The sequence below is a fragment of the Acyrthosiphon pisum genome, chromosome A1 (genome assembly GCF_005508785.2).
Source record: "Acyrthosiphon pisum isolate AL4f chromosome A1, pea_aphid_22Mar2018_4r6ur, whole genome shotgun sequence".
Lineage (NCBI taxonomy): Eukaryota > Metazoa > Arthropoda > Insecta > Hemiptera > Aphididae > Acyrthosiphon > Acyrthosiphon pisum.
Genome location: NC_042494.1, coordinates 86515340 through 86540492, shown reverse-complemented (window position 1 = coordinate 86540492; position 25153 = coordinate 86515340). Strand labels below are relative to the sequence as shown.

The 25153-nt window shown below is 32.8% G+C and overlaps 3 protein-coding genes across 8 annotated transcripts; all 3 read left to right on the top strand.

The window, feature by feature from the left end:
• The first annotated feature begins 369 nt into the window (after window positions 1-369).
• On the top strand, window positions 370-4776 carry LOC100168601 (UDP-glucuronosyltransferase 2C1). Its single transcript, XM_029487682.1, is given in 7 exon segments — window positions 370-1078; window positions 1366-1415; window positions 2112-2662; window positions 2664-2960; window positions 3778-3997; window positions 4147-4366; window positions 4424-4776. Coding segments are annotated over 5 exon segments (1542 nt in total). The 5' UTR covers window positions 370-1078; window positions 1366-1415; window positions 2112-2137; the 3' UTR covers window positions 4704-4776.
• Window positions 4777-5819: 1043 nt separating this feature from the next.
• LOC103307626 (UDP-glucuronosyltransferase 2B20) lies at window positions 5820-9668 on the top strand. 3 transcript variants are annotated; one of them, XM_008186784.3, is made up of 5 exons: window positions 5820-6067; window positions 7477-8348; window positions 8747-8966; window positions 9076-9295; window positions 9356-9668. In XM_008186784.3, exons 2-5 carry the CDS (start codon window positions 7527-7529, stop codon window positions 9639-9641), a joined length of 1548 nt encoding a protein of 515 aa, XP_008185006.1. In that variant the 5' UTR covers window positions 5820-6067; window positions 7477-7526; the 3' UTR covers window positions 9642-9668. The 3 variants fall into 3 exon arrangements, with proteins under 3 accessions (XP_008185006.1, XP_016661510.1, XP_016661511.1); XM_016806021.2 differs by having other exon boundaries at window positions 7407-8348; window positions 9356-9658; XM_016806022.2 differs by having other exon boundaries at window positions 5821-6067; window positions 7581-8348; window positions 9356-9658.
• A 3548-nt stretch (window positions 9669-13216) lies between these two features.
• Window positions 13217-20704, top strand: LOC100160886 (UDP-glucuronosyltransferase 2B1). Of its 4 annotated transcripts, none has more exons than XM_008186780.3 (5): window positions 13217-13469; window positions 17170-18050; window positions 19739-19958; window positions 20082-20301; window positions 20359-20704. In XM_008186780.3, exons 2-5 carry the CDS (start codon window positions 17229-17231, stop codon window positions 20642-20644), a joined length of 1548 nt encoding a protein of 515 aa, XP_008185002.1. In that variant the 5' UTR covers window positions 13217-13469; window positions 17170-17228; the 3' UTR covers window positions 20645-20704. The 4 variants fall into 4 exon arrangements, with proteins under 4 accessions (XP_008185002.1, XP_008185005.1, XP_008185003.1 ...); XM_008186783.3 differs by lacking the exon at window positions 13217-13469 and adding an exon at window positions 13737-13898; XM_008186781.2 differs by lacking the exon at window positions 13217-13469 and adding an exon at window positions 14002-14020.
• Window positions 20705-25153: the final 4449 nt, after the last annotated feature.

Sequence of the window (25153 nt, the reverse complement as noted above, 5' to 3'; positions counted from 1 at the left end):
CCCCAAAAAAAAAAATAAAAATACCCCTTATTTATTTAGATATAAGTTCCATATGGATTATTTAAAATTAATAGTTTTGTTAGGTGGGCTGTAGCCTCCACAATTTTAACTCTTATTGCGCCAATACCAAGAATAGGAAATTTCTTTCATTAAATACCTAATTATGAAATTTATGAAACAATTTCAATAGGTATTTATTTTTTTTTATTTTATTTATTTGAAGTAATCTACAATCTATAGAATATGTTCTTAGTACCTATAATAAGTAGGTTTGATAGGTGACAAGTAAGTGGTAAATGATATGAATAATAAGATTAGGGAAGGTATCCAGTGGTAACACCCTATAAAAGGTACCTACCTAAGTACATTAAATATGAGCTATTGTTTTTATTTTGTGTGTAGCACATATAATATGTGCCATATAGGTATTATACTATTATGATCTATAGATTCTATACCAGTGTTTCCTAACCATATTAAAACACATTAAAACATTATTTAATATACAATTAATTCGTTTTTGAGTCATTGAACTTATACTAATTATTATACCTACTTATAATATTATTATCAATCTAAAAAAATCTTGGTTTTCAACTAAGGTGACTTTGCCCGGGCAACGCCGGGTGGGCAGCTAGTTATTAATATAATGTTATAATTTTAACGATTCGAGTCTTGAATAAGTGCACGTTATCGACAAGATATAGGTATAGGCTTGAGATAAACCTTAAGTTATTACCTCAATACATCAAGTCGCAGGAATATTATATAATATAATATGATAGTAGATTTATTATTAATAAATAAGGTACCTATATCGGGCTATATTAGTGAATGCTTTGTTGAGGCCGATAAGCTAGAGATTTTAAATGCCTCCATCATGCCAAATTAGGTCAGCTGCTTATATTTTGAATTGTCACCGACCTTCTGAAACACTCACGCAAGCAAACTACAAACAAATACATATTTAAAATTATTTAAATATCGTGTAGTTATTTTTATTTTACTATAATATTTTTAGTCGCGTTAAATTCGACGAACGGTGTGATCCGCGTATTTCTACATCGTAGACTAAATCGTGAGTATTTTACTAAATTTACCTCTTTTCTGTATTGTTATGGATTATTATTATTATTTATTTTACACATTCTTAGACCAGAAGGTGGCCGTATATTATTTTATATTAATATTTACAAACTGTTACCAGCAATACAGGTTAATATTATGATTATTGAACTTAATAATGCTCGGCTTTAATGTCGTCTTGTCTACAAAAATACGCTCTACGAGAATAATGATCCTGTTCTGTAGAATCAACCAAATTTGATAATTTTTTTTTAACTAATATTGACTTATATTTTACAGGACGCATTGAACTCTGTTTTTCAATATTTTAATTTCAAACTTTAAAATAGGTAGGTATGTCTTCAAAATTATTACAATTTCGAGCTTTTTTTTACAAATTATCTTATACTTTTATTTGAAATAAAACGAAAAATTGGAGTTCAATACGGCGAAGCAGTCTATTCTTTCAGATCCGTATCAACCACCCAGCCCCCGCCCCCCTAAATAGGTATTGGGCAGTAGATTAGTGGATAATTATTGTAATTAAACTGGAAACTAAAATAAAAAAAATAATTTTCAAATTTGATAGAATTTCGGAAAATTTGAAAAAACCAGCTCCGAGCACGGTGCTATGGTTCCTTATTAACAAGGAAATTGAATGATAATAAAAATATTAATTATAAAATAGTGATTCCAGGAGCTGGAGCTTATAATAATTATAAGGATTGTACGGAGACGACAACGACAATGTACAAATCACAACATTTTCTGATTTTCATCAATAGATTATAGAGCTGCGAAGCTTACACTTGGACTTGCCTTTGGGTGGGCGGCCTGGCGTCTATTTAGAGTTTCAGACGAAGCTTACATGACGGTGGCTGCTTTATAAATAATATTCTTAGAATATCTGTGCTGCAATTACTGCGTACAAGAATTGGTTTTATAATATACCTAATTTATTTTTAAAACTAACCGTCCGATTGAAAACCGGATTATAACATAATATAATGTACATATTATCACATTAAACGTTTACCTATATCTAGAATACAGCAGTACCTCTGGAAAAACCATGTTGAGCTCCACGACGGTGTTGATTGTATTATGCGCGTGGCCAGCGCTGCTTCAGTGGACGCCCGCCGGTGCCGCTAACATCCTTGCGGTGCAGACGATCCCTGGCAAGAGCCACTGGAACGTGATGCGGGCCGTGCTGCAGGCGTTGACTGACCGTGGCCACACCGTGACCGTGTTCACGCCATTCGTAGACGGCGACCGAGACGGTTACACCGAGGTGGACGTGTCCGATAAAACGGAAACGAGGCTCGACCTGGACGCGGCGTTCCTGATTGAAAACTATGGGACCACGCGAAAGTTGATGGCGAACATGGTGAAAGTCACGCGGGCAGGTTGCGACATGATTTACGAACACCGTCAGATGGTTGACATCTTAAACGGGACTTCGGCGCAGAAATTCAATTTGGTCGTCACCGAACCACTAGTGTCCGAGTGCGTGGCTTACGCGGCCACTGTACTCCACGTGCCCATGGTGTACGTAGTCCCACCACCGATCATCACGTACTTGGAACGTCCGATGACCGGGCCACGCTCCGAATCCGGCTGTTACGGGGCATGTGTTGTTCAGTCGTGGCGTACCCGAAACGTTCGCCGAGCGTTTCGCGAACCTGGTGCTAACGGTATACTGTTCGACGCTGACGTGGTACATAGAATGGCAGCTCCGGTGGGCCGATCCACGACCGTACGACATCGTGGACCTGGTAAGACCGTCGATAATTTTCACCAACACGCATTTCATCACCGAACCAGTTCGGTCGCTAACGCCGGACTTCGTCCAAATCGGCGGCATACATCTGACTCCATCCAAACCAATACCGAAGGTAATATTAAGTGGATGCCGTAAGTTCCATGGATGTATACGCAGAAAAAGGGGTTATAATTATCAGGTTTAGAAAATTATAATTTTTTTTTGTTCAATACACCTATTGCTAGGTACCATGTTTTATAAAAAAAATTAGCAGCGTTTACAAAACTTTCCTTATAATATAGACATCTATATATATAAAAATGAATGTATGTGGGTGTGTGTGTGTGTCCATATTACTATGGCAGCCATTTATATATTATTTTGAGATTTCCGTCTGTGTGTGTCTCCATATTACCATGGCAACCGTTTATATATTATTTTGAGATTTCCGTCTGTGAGTGTCTCCATATTACCATGGCAACCGATTATTTATTATTATTTTGAAATTTCCGATGGAATGTTTTGTATATAAAGAAGATAGGCTAATTTAAAAAGAGAGAGTACCAACCTCGGGAGGTGCTCAAACAGGGATTTTGATATTTCCTATGGACATTTTTGTTTAAAAATGGTCGCCATGGCTTTTGAAGCTATTATAATAATAATTATTGGTTGTCGGGAAACGAAGTGCACGGGATCAGCTAGTAATTCATAATAGGTATAAGAAAACATACGACGGCTTCTAAAATGTAAATGTATAATATGGTTAATATTAAAAATCTTAATTACTAGTACGTGATGTACCTATATACACAATACACATTTATACACACTACACAGTGCGATAAGGTTGTCCACCTATCTATAGATATGCGCTTATCCTACCCAGTAGTATCTGTGTTATAATTCTCATGAAGTTTATTTTTTCAAACAACAGGTTCATTTGTTGACAGGACATTTTGGAATTCATTGAAAATGCACCTAATGGTGTGATTTACTTCACGTTTGGATCGGTGGTTTCGATGTCGTCGTTACCGGAAAGTGTTCAAAGCGCATTCCGGAAGGCTCTCGCTCGGGTTCCACAAAAGGTGTTGTGGAAATACGAAGGCGAAATGGCAGACATACCGAAAAATGTGATGACGCGGAAATGGTTTCCGCAACGCGATATACTTGGTTCGTTCTGATCTATTTGAATCATGATGATAGTATTATATTTAGTTTTAAAATGGACTATAATATTATCATTACCAATAATAATTGTCAAATGTTTACCTACGTATTATGTAACTCAATAACTCAATATTATTAGTTATTATGTGTAGTGCATCCCAATATGAAACTGTTTATCAGTCACGGAGGCATATCCGGAGTGTACGAAGCTGTGGACGGGGGTGTGCCTGTACTAGGATTTCCCTTTTACTACGACCAACCGAGAAATATTGACAATCTTGTTAACGCCGGGATGGCGATCTCTATGGACCTGTTATCTGTTACCGAAGAGACGTTTTTAAATGCCGTTTTGGAGATTGTCAACAATGATAGGTGAGAAATTTAATGTCATTCAATAAAACGTTTAAATTTTACTCACTGTATTCTCAGGTACCAGAAAAACGCTAAAATCGCTTCCGAACGGTTCAAGGACCGACCTATGTCACCAACGGAGTCGGTAGTTTACTGGACAGAGTATGTTCTACGTCATAACGGAGCATTACATTTGAAATCCCACGCCTGGAATCTGGCATGGTATCAATATTTTTCGGTTGATGTATTAAGCACATTTTTATTAATCACATTTGTCTTTTTGTTCATAATTTACCATGGTTTAAAACTGATCTACAAATACATTTGTAATTTTTGTCGTAAAGAAAAAAGTGAATAGAATGCAATATTAGGTACACGAATGATCAATATTGTGTATTATACATTATGAATATACCGTTAGTCAGCGAAAATACCTATATTCTATAACTTAATTACCTACCATGTTCAGTACTCAATACATATTTTAGAATTCTGTGTTCGGGAGATTGATGGTCCAATAGGCCAGTTTCATGTCCCGTAAACAGAATTCAAAAATATGAAAAGGGTACTGAGTAATATGGGTAACTTAATTGTACAGTTTCGAGGCAACATGGTTTACATTATATAATATAAGCTAATAAGTAATACAATTTTGGTATACCTAATTCGTTTTTAATGCGATTTCTTGTAGGTACACAACTGAAATACTGAATATTACAGGTATTTATGCTATGAATTAGCAATAATGTGAATTTAAGACGCACAAATGAAAAATACTTATGCCTTTACATAACTTCATAAACTACATGTAAGCAAGCCCTGTATAGGGCTCCTGTCCCTGTCTAGTCTTGTCCTACTTTTGAGTCTATACTCGATTGCGGGCCCTTATCAATGGAAGAGAAAAATACAGTCTTATATTATTATCACTTTTTGAACATTGAACATTACAATATTATTGGCCACATTGGCATACACATAATTTAACCTATATATATATATATATTTAACTAATATTAGTAATATCAAAAATTAAATTTTAAGTCAAATGGGTACCAAAATATTAAAACAAACATTAATTGTTTAAATAATATAAAACGAAATAGGTTATAAGTTAACGTTTGCATAAATATTAACAAAATTAAATAGGTATATTTATTTTTACAAACTAAACAATATAATTAAGAAAACAATATTTTTTAATTCCTGCGGAAATTCATGTTAACATATTATTATTATATATTATTGAACCATGTAGATGTACTTATAGTAAATTGTATTTGCAGTCTTTAACCTATTGATAAATTATACCTATACGGCTATACGTATATTATTAACTTTTATCTAATAATTATTATACAGTATACACATTACATAATTATTATACTATGTGTTTATGTATTTAAGTTATATATTATAAAAATAATAATTATTTTAAATGACGTGATAAAATTTAGTAAAATTAAATCGTATGTTACTTATATACATGATACATGTCGTGTAGGTACTTTTATAAATGTACAAAATAATATGTTAGTTTTTTTCTGTACGATTTATATTTCGTAGATATTAAAAGGTTAGTGGTTAATCATATTAAATTCTATCGAATTGTATTCAAAGTGAAGTTTTTACATGTCATTTTTTCCATTGCCTTTCATAATTTAAATTAAAAAAATATATATTGGACGACAGCGTTTGAATTATTGTATTAAACATATTTTAAAGGTAAGTGTAAAGCAGAAGTGTAATAAACTAATAACTAACATGTAATCACTATTGAGTAATAAGGATGTACATATTATTAAATTTAAAATTACTTTTAGTCTTAAACGTTAAAATTAAAATATAATAAAAAACCTATGAGGTTACCTAGATAATAATATTACCTTTAGATTTTATAAGAGATCAATTTGCTCTAATCTATAAACTAATGGAGCGTGTTCTTCTGAGTGTAAAATTTGCAAAATTTGAAAAAACCAGTACCGGGTCCCTCATTAAGTATTAACTCGGAAATTGAATAAAAATATTAATTCTAAAATAGTGATTGTAAGAACTTATAATAATAATTATAAGGAGACAACGACGTACGATGTACAAATCACAACATTTTCATCAATAGATTATAGAACTGCAAAGCCTATATGATGGTGGCCGCCTAGAAAATATTATTCTTAGAATAGCTCTGCTGCAATTACTGCGTACAATTGTACAATTCTTAAGAATTGGTTTTATGATATTCCTAATTATCTATAATAATTATGTGATATGAAAATTATATAAATGTTTTCATTTATTTTAATTATTATTTTTTTGAATAGAGGTACCAACATTTTCGTTCATATTAAAATTTATTTTTAAACAGTCAAAAAGTTTAAAAGTAAACAAACATTTGTTTTTTATAAATTATAAATATTATTTTATTTACATAATTTAATTATTAACAAAAATTATAATACTCTTTTGTAATGAACTACGAAAATAATTTTGATACAACCTACAAAAGCCTACATAGGCAACGCTCGTAATTAAGCGCATCTCTTAACTCTATCCGAAATTAATATTTAAAAAAAATAATATTATTTATATTAATTAATCAATTATTTATCATTAAAATAATTCTTTCTGAATTTAAAAAAGAAGACTGACAGCCGATAGGTAATATTTTTTTCACGGGCATTTACTTACAAAAACTATACTGAATACATCGTATATTTCTGTATCATGTCGTATATTCTTTGATATTTTCATGATAAACTTAATTGCAGTATTTATTATTTAATAATATATAATTTAATACTATAATGCAAGTAAATTACTGAACTTACATGGTTACCCACATTAAAAAAGAAAATAATAGGTTTAAAGAATTTTTTTTATTACCCGGGAAAATTGAGTATAATGTTGACGTTTGTAACAGGCAAGGTAAAGTAGGTGATTATTAAAAGATAAAATTATTATAAATTTGATTTATAACCTAACATAACCCAACGTAGATACAGGAAAACGTCAGAAACAAAAAGAAAATTATAATATACGAATAAGCTTTTACTATTTTCTATGGTAGGTAACAGGCAACAGCTGCTCGTAAGGGGATGCAAAATGCATTTTTGGTAAAGTTTTATGAACGATTCCAGGCAACAGCTCGTGATACAGGATTTTTTAGTGCCCTGATTCCCTGATTACCATGACTTCGCGATTCGTAGTCTTATTCATTGCGTTTTCCTTGCTACCACCACAGCAACAGTGGACGTTTGTTGGAGCCGCGAACATTTTGGCGGTGCACACAATCCACAGCAAGAGCCACTGGAACGTGATGCGAGGCGTGCTGAGGGCGTTAACTGACCGCGGCCACACAGTGATCGCATTCACGCCGTTCGTGGACGGTGACAGAGACGGTTACACGGAGGTGGACGTTTCCGGTGAGCTGGAGGTGAGGATCGGACTGAACGCGTCGCTTATTACAAAATGCCAGTCAACTCGAACGATGATGGCTCACATCGCAAACTCTTCGCGCATAAACTGCGGCGTCATATTCAACCACCCGCGAATGCGAGAAATCTTAGACGGCCATCAGTCACGGTTATTCGACGTAGTGGTCGCCGAAGTTCTTGAAACGGATTGCGTGTCGTACGCGGCCACCGTTCTTCGCTTACCCGCCATATACGTTGTCCCACCACCCATCGTCACGTATTCGGAGCGTTCGTTCTTCGGCCACTTCCCCAATCCCGCAGTTGTTTCCAACTTGCTGTCTCGGCGTGCTGTTCCCAAAACGTTCGCTGACCGTTTTGTCAACGCGATGCAAACGGTTTACGGTTCGTGGCTGTTGTGGAGCGACGAACGGAGGCTTCGGCAATCCGACCCGCGACCGTTCGACGCCGTAGACCTGGTCAGACCGTCGTTGACTTTTACCAATACGCACTTCATCACCGAACCGTCAAGACCACTGACACCGGACATCGTGCAAATAGGCGGAATACATCTGACTCCGCCAACTCCGATACCAAAGGTAATCAATATATTAATATACCATAACTATAATAATATCATAGTTTATTGACGTAACCGCAGTATACCTACTAAAGTAGAGTCCATGTCAAAGAAACTGGCAGATACTCAATATATTATAGAGTAAGGTTTAATTGTATTGTATTTCATTCCATGTTAAGTAATAGCGAGTTTAGTAATGGTAATAGTTTAGTATTTATAACACTGGTACGATTAAATGTAATATATTTTTGACTCAACGATAACAATTTAAAAATACGTCAAATTTTGGAATTAAACCTTGCATGATTCTTACGCAAATTTGCACCACTATCGTAGGGAAAATTTTCCCGGAACTTTGTATGCAACGTCAGTTATGATATTTAATTGAGTTTATGCGATCAGTTTACATGTTAACAGGACATTTTGGAATTTATTGAGAATGCGTCTCACGGAGTGATTTACTTCACGTTCGGTTCGGTGGTTTCGATGGAGTCGTTACCGGAAAATGTTCAGAACACTTTACGAGAGACGCTCGCTCGGCTTCCGCAAAAGGTGCTGTGGAAGTACGAAGGTGAAATGGTAGGCAAACCTAAGAACGTGATGACGCGGAAATGGTTTCCGCAACGCGATATACTTTGTACGTGCCAAGATATTTAAATCATGACATATACACTACAGTTTTATATTGAAATTTATGTCTATATCTCGTACAATTGATTAATACTATATACAACTTAATTATGTAGTGCATCCTAATGTGAAACTGTTTATAAGTCATGGAGGTATATCTGGAGTGTACGAAGCTGTTGACGCGGGGGTGCCCATACTCGGATTTCCATTTTTCTATGATCAACCTAGGAATATTGACAATTTGGTTGACGCCGGAATGGCGATATCTATGGACCTGTTATCTGTTACCGAAGAGACGTTTTTAAACGCCGTTTTGGAAATTGTTAACAACGATAGGTGAGAAATTTTACGACATTCAATAAAACGTTTAAATATTATTCACTACTATACTCACAGGTATCAGAAAAACGCTAAAACCGCTTCCGAACGGTTCAGAGATCGACCCATGTCACCCGCAGAATCTGTGGTTTACTGGACAGAGTACGTTATACGTCATAAAGGAGCACTACATTTAAAATCTCAGGCTCTGAATCTTACGTGGTATCAATATTTTTTGGCTGATGTAATTTGTACATTATTATTTATTGCGCTTATTGTTTTGATCGTAAATTATTATTGTCTAAAACTATGTATAAACACAATTTTAAAATATTGCCACAGTGTAAAAGCAAAACGTGAATAAAGTACAATTAATTTTTTTAATTACAAATTTTGTTCAAGCAGTCAATTGCTATTTAATATTTATAATAAGTATAAATGTCAAATGATTTGGGCTAATCTAAAATTAACATAAAGTAAAATAAAATATAATAGGTAATTAGCTAATCTCGTATTGATAGGGGACTTGATTGAAAGATCTTCATGACTTGTAGGCTTTTGGAAGACTATTGAGTGGTCAGTGATGAGGAGGGATAACTATATTTTGCATTTTGTGCTAAATTTTTAATTAATAAAAAGTATTTATTTGCACCACTAGTAACAAACTTGTCTCTTTACATGCTGTAGCCATGATGTATACTTCGTGAATCTCGTATAGATACTGACCTTCCCCAGATCCGGCTGAATTTCTATGTTGAAGTCAAGTGAATCGGACGGGTAGTTATCAAGATAACGAGTGTGGAAAAAAGCGACAATCATTTTTATTTATATAGATTATTATATTATTGAACTGTGCTGAATCATTTGAATTAAAACAATTATTACAATACAGGAATATTTGGATAAATTATTTATTCATTAATAAATTATTTAGATATTATGTAGATTATTTTAGTGCAGTGGTTCCCAACCTTTTTGACACTACAAACAACTTAGAGAACTTTCGATGCGTCACAGACCCACTTATGTTAAGACCACGGTTTAAGATATACCTTAAAGATACCTATAAGATATATCTTAAATCGTGGTAATATACCAATAGTAAAATATATCCCTACTCACTACTAGCGCTTTACGCGTGTGGTGAAAATATGAACTACTGAACCGTAACACAATCTGACCGGGTAGCGGACCGGCGATAGCTAACCTGTATATCTTAAACCGTGGTTAAGACCTTATTATTCTTATAAACAAAAAAAAAATGACTTCACACATTTTAGTATTTAGATTATGAATAAACAAGAAACAATGAAATTCATTATAGCAAGCTTAAAACAATGTTTATAATTGATCAATTTTAAGTAAAAGTTTAATAATATTAAAACTTTAACGCAAATGACTACTATAAAAAAATGTACATGATATATTATTATATTTATTATAATTTATAACTGTTCACAGACCACTAATATTATAAGATTATACAATATAATTAGTCCGCGGACCATAGGTTGGGAATCGCTGTTTTAGTGCCTGTTGATACACAATGTTCATAGTTTTGCCATTTTCACAATATATGTTAAGATTTTTTGGATTACCCCCTCTTGAACATGCCACATATAACTGATCCTGGTCGAAACACGGTGTCAAGCAGAAGTTCTGTGGTTTTTAATGAATGTCCTTGAAATTTAATTATTGTAAACGTGAATGCAAGTTTTACAATATAAAAAAAACATAGATAATGGAATGACAGCCCGGGTGAAGACCGGTAGACCCAGCTAGTTTATAATAAGTTGTATAATATAGTTGTCTGTGATTATTATATAGTAAAGCCCGTTTTAACTGACACCCCGTCGCCATCATGCCAAAACTGGCCAAGTGTTAAAAGTGAACAAGTGAAAAAACATGTTTAAATGTCTTATTTTGTCCCTAATAATATACGAAAAAAGTGACCAAGTGATATAATAAATGGTTAAATAAGACATTTAAACATGTCATTTCACTTGGTCGCTTTTAACACTTGGCCAGTTTTGGCATGATGGCGACGACCTGTGTGTAGCGGACAACTCTTTTGAAAGGACAATATTATTATTTTTTAGATTCTGAGTGAAACGATGAATGTAATGATTTTACAATGATGTGTGTTTTTTTTTTAATTTTTTAATTTTTTTTTTTGTGTCTGTCATCGCCTTTTAGGACAGTAAAAGTGCTTGAATTTTATTCAACAGTATCTTTTCTGATAGGAAAGTGAATCTAGTTGATACTTTGGGGAGGGGGGGGGTCAAAAGTAAAAATTTCCCAGTAGTTTTTATAAGCGACGTGAAAAACAAAAGAAAAATTAAGGAAAAACGGGAATTTTTACGCAAAATCTGTTTTCGTGAAAAACAATTTTGGTTTTCGGTGTAACTCTAAAAAAAATGACCGTAGACACTTAAAATTTTCGATTGAATGTTTATGTCAACATTTTCTATACACCATGCCTTTTTTTAAAACATTTATTATGAGCATTTATTATCAAATATTTTGAGCTGTCTAGGAACATTTTCAGTTTCCAACTTTTTTAGTTTTTTATTCTAAAAATATCAATAAAACTTTATTTTTTGGGTACAAAAGCTTTAAAATTTAATAGAAGGCTCCTAATATATTGTTTCAAAGACAGATGAAAAATATTAAAAATCCATAGTCACAATTTTCTTTATAAGCATTTAAAAATCAAATATTGACAAAATACGTAAAAATGACGAACATTTCCAAATTATTTTAAGTTAGAAATTCATAAAAAATTTTATTTTTAAATCCAAGATTTGAAAATGTAATGCAAGATTCCTCATGAATTTGTCTACCTTTATCGAAAAAAAAATGTCTATAAAAAACTCAAATTAAATTTTTATGAGCGTTTGAAATTCATATTCTTACAACATTTGATATTCACTCTATTTCTCATGTAACGATTTCCTTATTCTGTTGTAATTAAAATACGAATGACTGTAGATACTTGAAAATTTCACTGAATGTTTATATTAGTATTTTCTATATACGATAAAATTTTGAAAATAAGTTGACTCTTTTTGAGCTGTTTACGGACATTGTTAGTTTTCAATTTTTTTAGTTTTTTTTTCTAAAAATATCAATTAAGTTTTATCCGTTGGGCCAAAAAGTGTTAAAATTTAATACAAGGCTCCTGATATATTGTTACAATAGCAGTTAAAAAATATTAAAAATACATAGGCACAATTTTTTTAATAAGCATTTAAAGATCGAATTTTGACAAAATTTAACAAATTTAAAATTGAATAATTATTTCGTTTCAAAAATCTATAAAATGTTCAACTTTTATATCTAAGGATTGAAAATTTAAAACAAGATTCCACGTAAGTAGTTAATTCTGTTACAAAAAATCTAAAAAATACATAATTACAGTTTATTTTTATAGTCATTTTAAGCTCAAATTTGACGAAATTACATATTAAAAAACCTGACATAACTATTTTAGTTGTTTTGTTGTGATTGTATCATATTATTGTATAATATTTTCCTGGGCCTCCACACGATAATATTCAGTGAGGCCCAGTATTCTTATTTTGAGAAATAAATTAATAATAATAATAATAATTATTATTCGTGGGTACTGGGTACTCTAAACTTCTTAAGTATACTATTATATATCTATGATAGTACCACGATTTGTTGTTGATGTATACCTCGTTATAAGTACCTAATGGATATTGTGATATGATTAATTTGGAATTTATTATAGATACCTATTATTGGTTAATTTTTTTTTAATACCATAGATAAGTATATAATATGTTAATCTTATGCGTACCTAGACTGACATACCGTCTTCACTCAGAATCGTTTTTCTTATACCGTGATATTATATCATTGAATTCAAATTTAATATTATCCATTATAAAGTGACCTACTTGTAACCTACTGTACCTACAGGCTACAGCAGAGTGACATCCACTTACCCATCTTTTTTGTTATTAAATTGAATTCGGTGTAATATACAATATAAACTATAAAGTATACCTACTAGCATTGTTGTATCTGAAGTGCGAAAATTATTAAATTCTATCGTGTTCATAGTCTGTACTTTTATTTTTTTATGTAATATTGTACATTATATATTCGTCGAGAGAATGTAAATCTAAAAACAAAAATTAATCGAACAAGTACTCAGGTACGGGTAAGTATTAAACTCAATAGTTGTAGTTGTAGTATTTAATCGAACTAACTATACGGTAATACGATAATACGTTTGTTAGTTGATAACCTATTACATGGTAAGGTACCTATATAATATTATAATATTACACATTAAGGGCTAGGTTACCTAAAATAGAAAGACGATTTATATGATATTAAAATAATCACAATTATAAATTAGGTGATAAGATTTAAAAACATGAAACTAAAATGTGATTAATTATATTATTATATAGTAATACACGTACCTATATGAATTAAAAAATATAATAGTGTTAAAAACTGTTTTCAAATTGTATATAAAGTGAAATTGTTATAACATGTTTTTTGTCTATTATCTTTTGGCTTTCATATTTTATATTTTATAACTTATTATTAACTATACGGCTAAACCCAAATAAAAAAAAAGGTGGGTACCAAGTGGTATAATATCATTGTATACGAAAAACGATTCTAAGCGAAGACTGTTTGTCAATGTGGATATTATAATTATTACTTATTAGCCATTAATTATTATTAATACGGTAGCCGGTAAGTTGAATTAATATTATAAAATTACAATGAAATAACTAAAATCGTTATTCTTGCTTATTTAATAGGTGTGTTATTTTGTCCAATTTTAAACCTAAAATATCTACAAAAAAAACTGTGTTTTAGATTTTTGAGATTTTTTGGTTACAAAACAACCTACTTACGTGGAACCTTGTTTCAATCCTTAGCTATAAAAGTTGAACATTTTATACATTTTTAACTACAAAATTATTTTTTAATTTTAAATTATACTTAATTAAAGTAATTAAACTAAATTAAAATCAAACTTTAAAGGCTTATAAAAAAAAAGGTGGGCAAGTGGGTGTCACTTTGCTGTACAGTAGGTTACAAGTGGGTCACTGTAATGGATAGTGTTAAATTTGAATTCAATGATGTAATAACACTGTTTAAGAAAAAGACACGAAAAACGATTCTGAGCGAAGACTGTCAGTCAAAACTGAAAATGTCCGTAAACAGTTCAAAAAGAGTCAACATATTTTTAGAATGTTATGGTGTATAGAAAATGAAAATATAAACATTCAGAGAAATTTTCATGTATTTACAGTTATTCGTTTTTGTATTACAACAAAATAACAAAATGGCTACATGAGAAATCGAGTGAATATCCAATCTTGTAAATATATGAACTTCAAACCTTTCAAAAAAATTTAATTTGATTTGCTTAGACATATTTTTTTCGTTTAAGGTAAATATAACCATATAAGGAATCTTGTATTATATTTTCAAATCTTAGATTTAAAAAGAAAATTTTGATAAATTTCCAACTTAAAATAATTTTTTCATTTTAGTGATTGTCAAGATTTAAACTTTAAATGCTTATAAAAAAAAATTGTAACTATAAGGATCTTAAATATTTTTCAAACGCCATTGTAACAATATATTATGAGCTTTGAATTAAAAATTTCAAGCTTTTTTAGCCACGATATATTTAATTTGAAATTTATAGAAAAAAAAAAACTAAAAAAATTGGAAACTGAAAATGTCCGTAAACAGTGAAAACAAATCAAAATATTTTAAAAATGTTATAGTGAATAGAGAGAATGCTAATGTAAATAATCAGTGAAAATTTCATGTATTTACGGAAATTTGTTTTAGAGTTACAATAAAAAGAATCGATTTGATCGAAAACCGATTTTGCATAAAAATTCCCGTTTTTCCTTAAGGGTGTCGGTGCTAGTATTTCCAATTTTCGAAATTTCTATGCTATTTGAATATTATGTTTTATATTTTAGTTATTGCCTTAATTATCATACTTTTCCACTAATCTACAGCTCGATACTTATTTAGACGGGGTCGATACGGTGTATAATGCACAGGTCGGATCAAAGCTCGATTTTTTATTTTACTTTGAATAGTAGTAGAAAAATACGTTTGAAAAAGGACAAATATTATGCATTTTTAAAATGCATATTCCAGTTTCTATAATTATAGTTTTCAAAATCGGGCTTTGATCCGACCTAAAAAATGTTCTCTACTTTAAGATAAAAAAAAAAATTAACGAAATCCGACAATTCTACAGGTCGTGAGAGTTTTTCCTGTAAGACATGTTTTTGTACCAAAAAACGCACAGGCACCGACACGGCGACACCCTTAATTTTTATTTTGTTTTTCCCGGCGCTTTTGAAAGTTACTGAGAAATTTTAAATTTTGACTCCCCAAAGTAGGTACCAACTAGATTCACTTTCCTATCAGAAAAAGTGCCAAAAGGTGTTGACAGACACAAATAATAGTGAAAAAAACACAATATCATTGTAAAATCAATATATTCATCGCTCTGCTCAGAATCTAAAATAAATGTATAGAACGAGAATTTATGAATTATTCTGTTTGAAACGTTTTAATCGTAAGTGTAAGTACCTACATATATACCATATGTCCATATATATCTAACTAATCAGAAACTGAGCTATAATATGAATATTAAAACGCTAAAAAAATATTAATTGGTTCCAAATTAAAAATACCACGCACTAAATTGATGGAAATGTATTAATAAGTACCTACCTATAATTAAGAATTATTATACGAATTGTCTACTAATCACTCGTACCGTTACGGACACTAATTTTTTTTTCAAGTTTAGAATTCTGGAGTCAATTGACAATAGCACCCGCAAATGGAAATTAGATTTTTGGCGGTTATACTTGAGTTAAAAAGTTTGAGTTCATGGTTATAAGTTATTGAAAATTCGTTACTAATTAGTGAAACCATTTTTGTGCTAACATTTTTACTTTGTGGTGCTAGAGTCAGTGACCCTTAAACAATAGCCAAGAAAAAATTACCTTTTATAAGTGTCGTATATTGTAGACAGTCGTCACTGTAATATTATTTAATGTAAACATATTACATGTACAAATAAACTTAGCAATTTAGATATTAATATAGGTCAATGAAGCAAGATGTGCTGAGGCAGCAAAAACTATTTTACTTTATAACACCGCCGTACGCGCAGGCACGGGCAGTCCCGTTGTCGCTGAGTGATTCGGCGATAACGCAGGTACGACGATCGAACGTGTGAAACGTCGATCATAGTACGGACTAGGCGATCTAAATTCGCTAAGTATTTTGTTTATGTTTGTTTGAATTTAATAAAAGTGTTTCCGACCATCAAAACTCGAGTTGAATATTATTTTAGTCATTCTTAAGTTCTTACCTTTCATAGGAACAGCGCCGGGATACGTACTATGTGTCAATGAGGTTTTATTAAACTGAATAGTGCCAAGGTATATGTAATCTTTGAGTCAATCCATGTAGATAGGAACGAACTAAGAATTGACAAGCGCATAGCGTATAGTTGGTTTTACCGCGTATTGTCCGATACAGGTGATACCACATAAGAAATCACCCACACCCGTTTATTCAAGACTCTTATGTACTCACATTTATCCGTACACTCAACCAGATTTAAACTTTAAAGGTATACCGTATACATGAGCCAAGAAAAGTATATTTATTTATATTGTGTATTTATTTACATTATAAACACCCAAATAGAGTACAGATTCCATAGTTATAATTGAAATGTTTTCTTTTCTAAGCCAACCTTCACTTTCATCAACATCAAATCAAATTTAATTGATAGGTACATTAAATTATTATTAATAGAAAATTGAATTCTTTTTTATGAGGTCTCCAATATCAGTAGTGCACCCCGGCCACCCTAGACTTACATCCTGCATTGCAGACCATGACGTCGCGACTCGTGGTCGTTTTCCTTGCGTTTTGCACGTGGCCAGCGGTGCTCCTGCAGTGGACGCCTGCCGGTGCTTCGAACATTCTGGCGGTGCATACGATTCCGGGTAAGACCCACTGGAACGTGATGCGGAGCGTGCTGCGGGCGTTAACTGAGGGCGGCCACACAGTGACTGTCTTCACGCCGTTCATAGACGGTGACCGGGATGGTTACACGGAGGTGGACGTTTCTGATGACCTGGAGGTGAGGGTGGGCATAAACATATCGGTCATTACGAGTACCCAGACCACGCGAACGGTGATCGCATACATCGTGAACACGACAAGGACCAACTGCGGAGTCGTATTCGATCACCCGCAAATGCAAGAGGTCTTGGGTGGCCGTTCGCAGTTATTTGACGTGGTGTTCGCTGATGCCATCTGGTCGGATTGCGTGTCGTATGCGGCCACCGTTCTACGCGTACCCGCCATTTACGTCGTTCCGTCGCCGATCGTCACGTACACGGAGCGTTCGTTCTTCGGCCAAGTTTCCAATCCCGCGGCTGTCTCCAACGTGCTGTCCAAGTTCGCTGTTCCCAAAACCTTCGCCGACCGTTTCGCTAACGCGATGCAAACGGTTTACGGTTCGTGGCTGTTGTGGAGCGACGAACGGAGGCTTCGGCAATCCGACCCGCGACCGTTCGACGCCGTAGACCTGGTCAGACCGTCGTTGACTTTTACCAATACGCACTTCATCACCGAACCGTCAAGACCACTGACACCGGACATCGTGCAAATAGGCGGAATACATCTGACTCCGCCAACTCCGATACCAAAGGTATTTGGTATACAATTATATTATAATAATCAATATATTATAGTTTATAGACTTATATATAGTATTACAGTGGCGTCCACGTCAAACAAACCAGTATATAGTCTAGTGACGCAACTATATGGCTAACATGTTATGCCATAACAGTTATGTGGAGGAGGGAGGTGGGTGATAATAGCATTGACCCCACACCACCATTTATATTTACTTATCATATAAAAATGTATATAAAAAAAAATAATAATAAATATTTATTTACTCAAGTTTAATTTTACACTATTCTAATTTACTGTCTGCAGTAGTTCAGTTCATATACTGTAAAATTATGCATATTAATAGTATCAAAGTAAGTACTGGTATAAATATTGTTTCCTTAAAAAATAAGAATAAACGAAGGCCAAAGGCATATCTATTGATCTTTAGTATTTAGTATTTACCAATATTGTTCCGGCGAGGAAATACATTTAAGTGGACTGTATTTTATGTATTTTTTATATATTCAACGTAGAATACATATTATGATTTATTAATAAAGATATTGCGATAGTAACCAAAATATAATAATTTATGTTAGGTTTGAATCGTAATAATAATGTGTATGAAGTCCATCTGAGCAAGTCTGCCCTGGGTGGGTCTAGCTGCAGAAAGTACCGTTGAATACACTGACGAGATTTGGTGGTCCTCACTCGTATTTATAAGCTTGGTCTCGCCCGCTACGTTGACTGCTGCTGCTGCTGCCCCGTCCACTGCGTTCTGTCCTCGTAGGTCCGTATGCGATGCGGCTGGTCCCGTGATCTGTGACAGACCGGCGGGCGCCCGTCAGTCCGGCGCCAGTCGAGTTAGTCACAGAACACGGCACCGATGCCGGGCGAGTCGGCCGCAAGTAGTCCGGCAGCTTATAAATTAATTTTCACCGAATACGCGTGTCATCAAGAAGATTCGTTTTGAGCAATTTGTAACTGTACATTATTGCAACCGGTGTCCCTTGTGACCGAACCGGTCTGACCCGCGCTTTGCATAATACATAGATCCGACCGATACAGTTGTACGTCTCCCGACGGCAAACATGCTTGGTGCAGCATTTTATTCGTGACGATCGACTCACGGTAGTGCCGACCGACTGTATTCCGAATCGCATCACATTATGCAAACAAATAGTTGGCTGACTGCCCAGTGTGTTATAATTTTTTAAATAACTATATTACCCTTAAGAAAGATTATGATGACATCGGAAAATACTTCGCGTGGCGCGAACAAATATACTCATCATAGACAATATAAAACAATATAAACTTTAAATAAAAATTTTAAAAAATATATAAAAAAAAAAGAAGAAGAATCACAGTTGAATTTTAAAAGGCTTATTAATATTTTAGGAAGCAATAGAATTATTAATTTTTTTTGGGGGACGGCTAAGCCTCACCAGACCATCTAGTTGCGTTCATGGTTTGGTCTATTGTATAACCATATTTATTTGCGTTGTATTTAATTTCAGTTGTGTAGAATATTTATGACACACTGCCGCTACGATCAAATTAAATAAATAGTTTTCCCTCGACAAGTATAATATAACTTTTTAAATAAAAACTACCATATAAACAATTTGCAGGACTCTTTCTATGCGCAATTGAACTTGCATTATGATATTATGATTTTGAAGAGTTATATGCGATCGGTTTACATGTTAACAGGACATTTTAGAATTTATTGAGAACGCGCCTCACGGAGTGATTTACTTCACGTTCGGTTCGGTGGTTTCGATGGCGTCGTTTCCGGAAAGTATCCAGAGCGCTTTCAGAGAAGCTCTCGCTCGTGTTCCACAAAAGGTGCTGTGGAAATATGAAGGCGAAATGACTGACAAACCGAAAAACGTAATGACGCGGAAATGGTTTCCTCAACGTGATATACTTAGTACGTGCCGATCTATAATATTATCATAAACACTATATTATACTGAATTATATAATACTATAGTCTATAAGTATAATATCGTACTATTGATTAATCATATATGACTTAATTATGTATACCTAGTGCATCCCAATGTCAAACTGTTCATAAGTCATGGAGGCATATCCGGAGTGTACGAAGCTGTGGACGCGGGTGTGCCTGTACTCGGATTTCCGTTTTTCTACGACCAACCCAGAAATATTGACAATCTGGTCAACGCCGGGATGGCGTTATCTATGGATTTGTTGTCTGTTACCGAAGAAACGTTGTTAAACGCCGTTTTACAGATTGTCAACGATGAAAAGTAATAATTTTCGAAAGTAAAATTATAATATGTATTCATATTTGAACGTTTATATAGCTATCGGAAAAACGCTAAAATCGCTTCAGAACGGTTCAAAGACCGGCCCATGTCATCCGCAGACTCTGTGGTTTACTGGACTGAGTACGTAATACACCATCATGGAGCGCCACATTTAAAATCTCACACACTGAATCTGTCGTGGTATCAATATTTTTTGGTTGATGTAATGTTCACATTATTATGTATTGTGCTTATCGTTTTGTTCCTAGGTTATTATTGCCTAAAAATTATCTATAAACAATTATTTCAATATTTCAATTATATAAAAGCGAAACGTGAATAAAATACAATTACATAGATAATAGTAATATACCTACTTATTTTATTAAATAATTTTCTTAGATTTATTGTGTTGTGATTTATTATTATTATTATTATTAAATTATTCTAAACCTTTCATGTGATTTTATTTCTAACACATATTATATTGTACTGTAGTGTTTTTGTTAATTTTATTCATTTTGCATTTTTGCGTATTTTGTAAGTGTTGGGTGATGCTGATGCATGAATCAATGGTTTACTGGACCGAGTACCTAGTACCTACCTACGTTTTTCGTCATAATTCCCAGACACTCCATGCTGGATTTAGGATTGTGTGGGCTTTAGACTTGCAGCGGAGTGGTCTCATCCTTAGAGTGGTGGGCATTATTTCTAATTACACGATTCTAATATTTTTAGTATTCATATTATCACTTATTGAAAAATAATATTTAATATCACTTGCACATTATACGTCATCATATTATAAAGTATAAATCTATTCTTTGAATTTATAATATAGGTAATTTGCACAACATCATGTGTTACATATTACGTTTAAATATTAAAGACTTATATATAAAAAAATATGATCATTGTACAATGATCCGTTGACAATACTATCATTGTTAATGTGCATAATATTTGAAATAATTGGTCTCTATGTGGAAGACGATGCCGAGCATGGTAAACTTTACCTGGATGAGTTGCGATATGATTTACGGTGACCAACGGATGGTGAACATCTTAGACGGGGTGGAGGCGCGGCAATTCGACTTGGTCATCACCAAACCGTTGGCGTCCGAGTGCGTGGCGTACGCGGCCACCGTGCTCCACGTGCCCATGGTGTACGTCGTCCCGTTTCCGATCGTCACGTTCCTGGAACGTCCGTTGACCGGCCATGCCCCAAATCCGGCGTCCACAGGGCACGTGTTGTCTAGCCACAGCACACCCAAAACGTTTGCTGAGCGTTTCGTCAATGTTGTGTTGACCGTCTACTGTTCAGCGCTAAAGTGGTACGCTGAACGGCAGATCCGGCTTGCCGACCATCGACCGTACGACTTCGTGAACCTAGTCAAACCATCGTTGATTTTCCCCATGTAATTTAATAAATAATCCGAAAACAGTTAAATCAGTAGTACCTAAGTAACATTTTATGTAGTACATAATTTTATGCAGTACCTATTTGAAAAAAAAGTTGTTAATTTAAAATTACATAACAATGAATTACAATTAATAGTACCATTTTTAAGATAAAGTTTTAAATAACTTTCTACATAATATATTATATGCAAGAAAACGATGTCATTTACCATACTTTATTATGTCACTAATCGGAGTGTACATTAATCTATGACGGACTAAGGCGTGTACACTTCCGCTGACATACCACGTTTATATGCCAGCTGCATTGATTAATGCGCATTGAGTTAATCCGGGAATTGGGTGCATATAAACGCATTTTTAATTCGCATTAAACTAATGCGCATTTATTATTTAATTCGATTCGTCAAATCGAATTAACTCTTACTCCGGGATTAAGAAATGCATGTAAACGCTTTAATGCGAATTAATTTTTTCGCGGGAATTTAAAAAAAAAATTTTATAATTGTTTTGGTCATCGAATACAAAGTATAAAACATGGACTAAAAAACATTCGCATTAACTTAAAATTTTACCCGACCTCTAATCTTGAAATTTTAGGTGCATATAAACTCGCTCCCTAATGCGCATTAAATCAATGCGAATTAACTGCTGCATATAAACGTGGTATATTACCCGTGGTATAGTTACGGACGGGTATTTCCACGGCACTGCGTACCTATTCATATTTGTCCTTTTTAATTTTTAAATCAATGTTATTAGTTATTACTTATCTCGATTAAAAATAAAATTATTTTATTTTATTCGCATATCTACCCAATATTACACATTTCCTGTAAAATATTATTTTGTACCTAGTTTTGACTTTTGTTTTAAAGTCCATTTTAAATTTTCAATTTACAAATTTAAAACCTTAAAAATACGCCCACGAAAATTATACACCCGGGGATAAATCCCCGACTTCCCCAGTTCCTCTCCCCCTGCTCGTGGGTGTAGCGTCCTCTTAACATAAATTTCCATAGGTATTGTTAGTATATATTCATTTAATTTACACATACTTGGTACCTAATGGCTAATACCTACCCGGTAAATACATACAGCGTAACTCGTTTGTTCGTCATACGAAGCTGTTTCTGCGTTTTGACTTTTTATTTATTTATTTTATTATTTTCCGCCATCGAAAATTGTGCACTGTATCTATATGTTATTTAATATAATTATTTATACTTTTATTTTTAGTTATAGTTAAGTAGTAGATAATTTGTTTGTTAACGTTAACACTCTTTCTTTACCAAGATCATAATTCATAATAGTCATCTTTAATCTTTATAGTCTATTAGGCTAGAGCATGGTCATCTACCGAGTAACTTTTTCTAGCACCCTAATTTGTTCATTGATATTGTTAATGTTGTGATGAGCATCCTCAACAAATTTGTTGGGATCATCAGTGCGAATTATTATATATTGTTACAAATGTTACAATGTTACAATCGTACCAATTCCCCCTACATGGTCGCTGTAATACCTACATCGACTATATTATCACATTATCACAATATATAAACTTAATATTATTTTACTTTAATTATAATTATAAATTATTATAAAACAAATAACTATAATAGTTATTTGTAGTTTCTGTAGCCGGTACCTACTAGAAGTTGTGTTCAGAGTAATATAATCCTAATTCCTAGTCGATCCATTTCACGGTACCATAATACCATATATGGCATAATATATTATGTATAGGTACATCCGTTTTACTTATAATCTATTATTATTATTATTTTTTTTTTTAATTAGCCTTCAGTCATCGACTATTATGGCTCAACAATTACAATATAAATATGGCATATGAAATTAATGATGTTATAGTTAGCCTAAACAAAATGTATACAATAGATAAGATAACAATTTATATATATATATACTAAAGTAATATAGATAGTTAAAATGTAGACATAATCTAATATAATATAATATAATATCTTACAATGAAAAGATAAATAGGAGAAAAAACAAAAACAAAAACCCAATCGCTACGGACAGAAACGCTTGTTAACGATCTCCGTAAGCAGGAGATTAATTAGTGGGGTAAGTAAAGAGTTAAAATTGGAAATAAATTCAGATAAAACATTTGAGATGGAATCCATGGAAGAAGTAACCGTTTTGGTCGCTGCAGCATAGGATTTCCTTGGAAGCTGCCGAGCATGATCTCCTGGAACCTCTTCACCAGCTTACAGAAGATAAATAATTCAAAAGTATAATTGTATATTCTTTTTTCTTTAAATAAAAAAAAAAAATAACAGTTTTCTATCTGTGTTTTATCTATATACCTAGCCACCTATGTAAGTATTGTAATATGTAATAGGTATAGTATAAAGTACAACAAAATAATTTTTTTTTCTTCAGATTTTTAATAGTTGTTTACGCCTATTATTGGTATACTGTGGTAGAACTAGAGTACCTATTTCTTTCAAATTTGTATTGGTAGTTTACACAGAGGAAAATATTTAATCAATCCTGTGTTGTAAATGTACCCTACATTATCACTATACCTAATAGTCTATAATAAGTCATAAATAAAAATTATATTTAATTTAATTTACAAGTTAATAATTATGAATTATTATAATACAAGTGACTATAATAATCATTACTCATTAGTCAATAGACTCCTTACTTGGGGCCATAAGTTGTGTTTAGAGTATGCTGAATATTAATCATCCTAATTCCTAGCCAAGCCATTTCAGGGTACCATAATTAGGTATATTCGTTTCTACTTATAACTTATATTATAACATAGAATGAAATTGTGTAGGGCTCTATAAAGTTCATTAAATTTAAAATACTCGAGCTTAATTTTCGAAGTAGGAATAATGATAAAATGGGACCGACAATTGCATAATTGATAATATGATTAATGAAGTAATACAACCACAATACACAACATAACAGTAGAGTTATCTATGATTTATCTATGCAGGTATTGTAATATGCAATATAGTATGAAGTACAACATAAATGTTAAAACCATTTATAATTTTTTTTTTCCAATTTTTGATTATTTTTTTTCGAAGTATAGCTTATTAAAAACTTAAAATCTGATGTCTACTGATATCTTTTCTTAAATGTATATTAGAATATAAAAAAAAATGTTGTTAGCATTTAAAAATAAATATAGTTGATAATAAACGAAAGAAATAAATGGTGTGATTTTTAAAAGTATTCTCAGTTTTATGGTCCTTACTCCTATACCTAATTAATATACAACAATAAGAAATAAAATATGTTCAATAGAGAACTACAATTTCCAAACTTTTTAAACACACTGTAAAATTATATGATTCTTTATGTAGAATGTAGATTAATCGATTTTAATATAACTGATAAGTATCAATGGAGTTTACTCCGTATGAAATAAATTAAT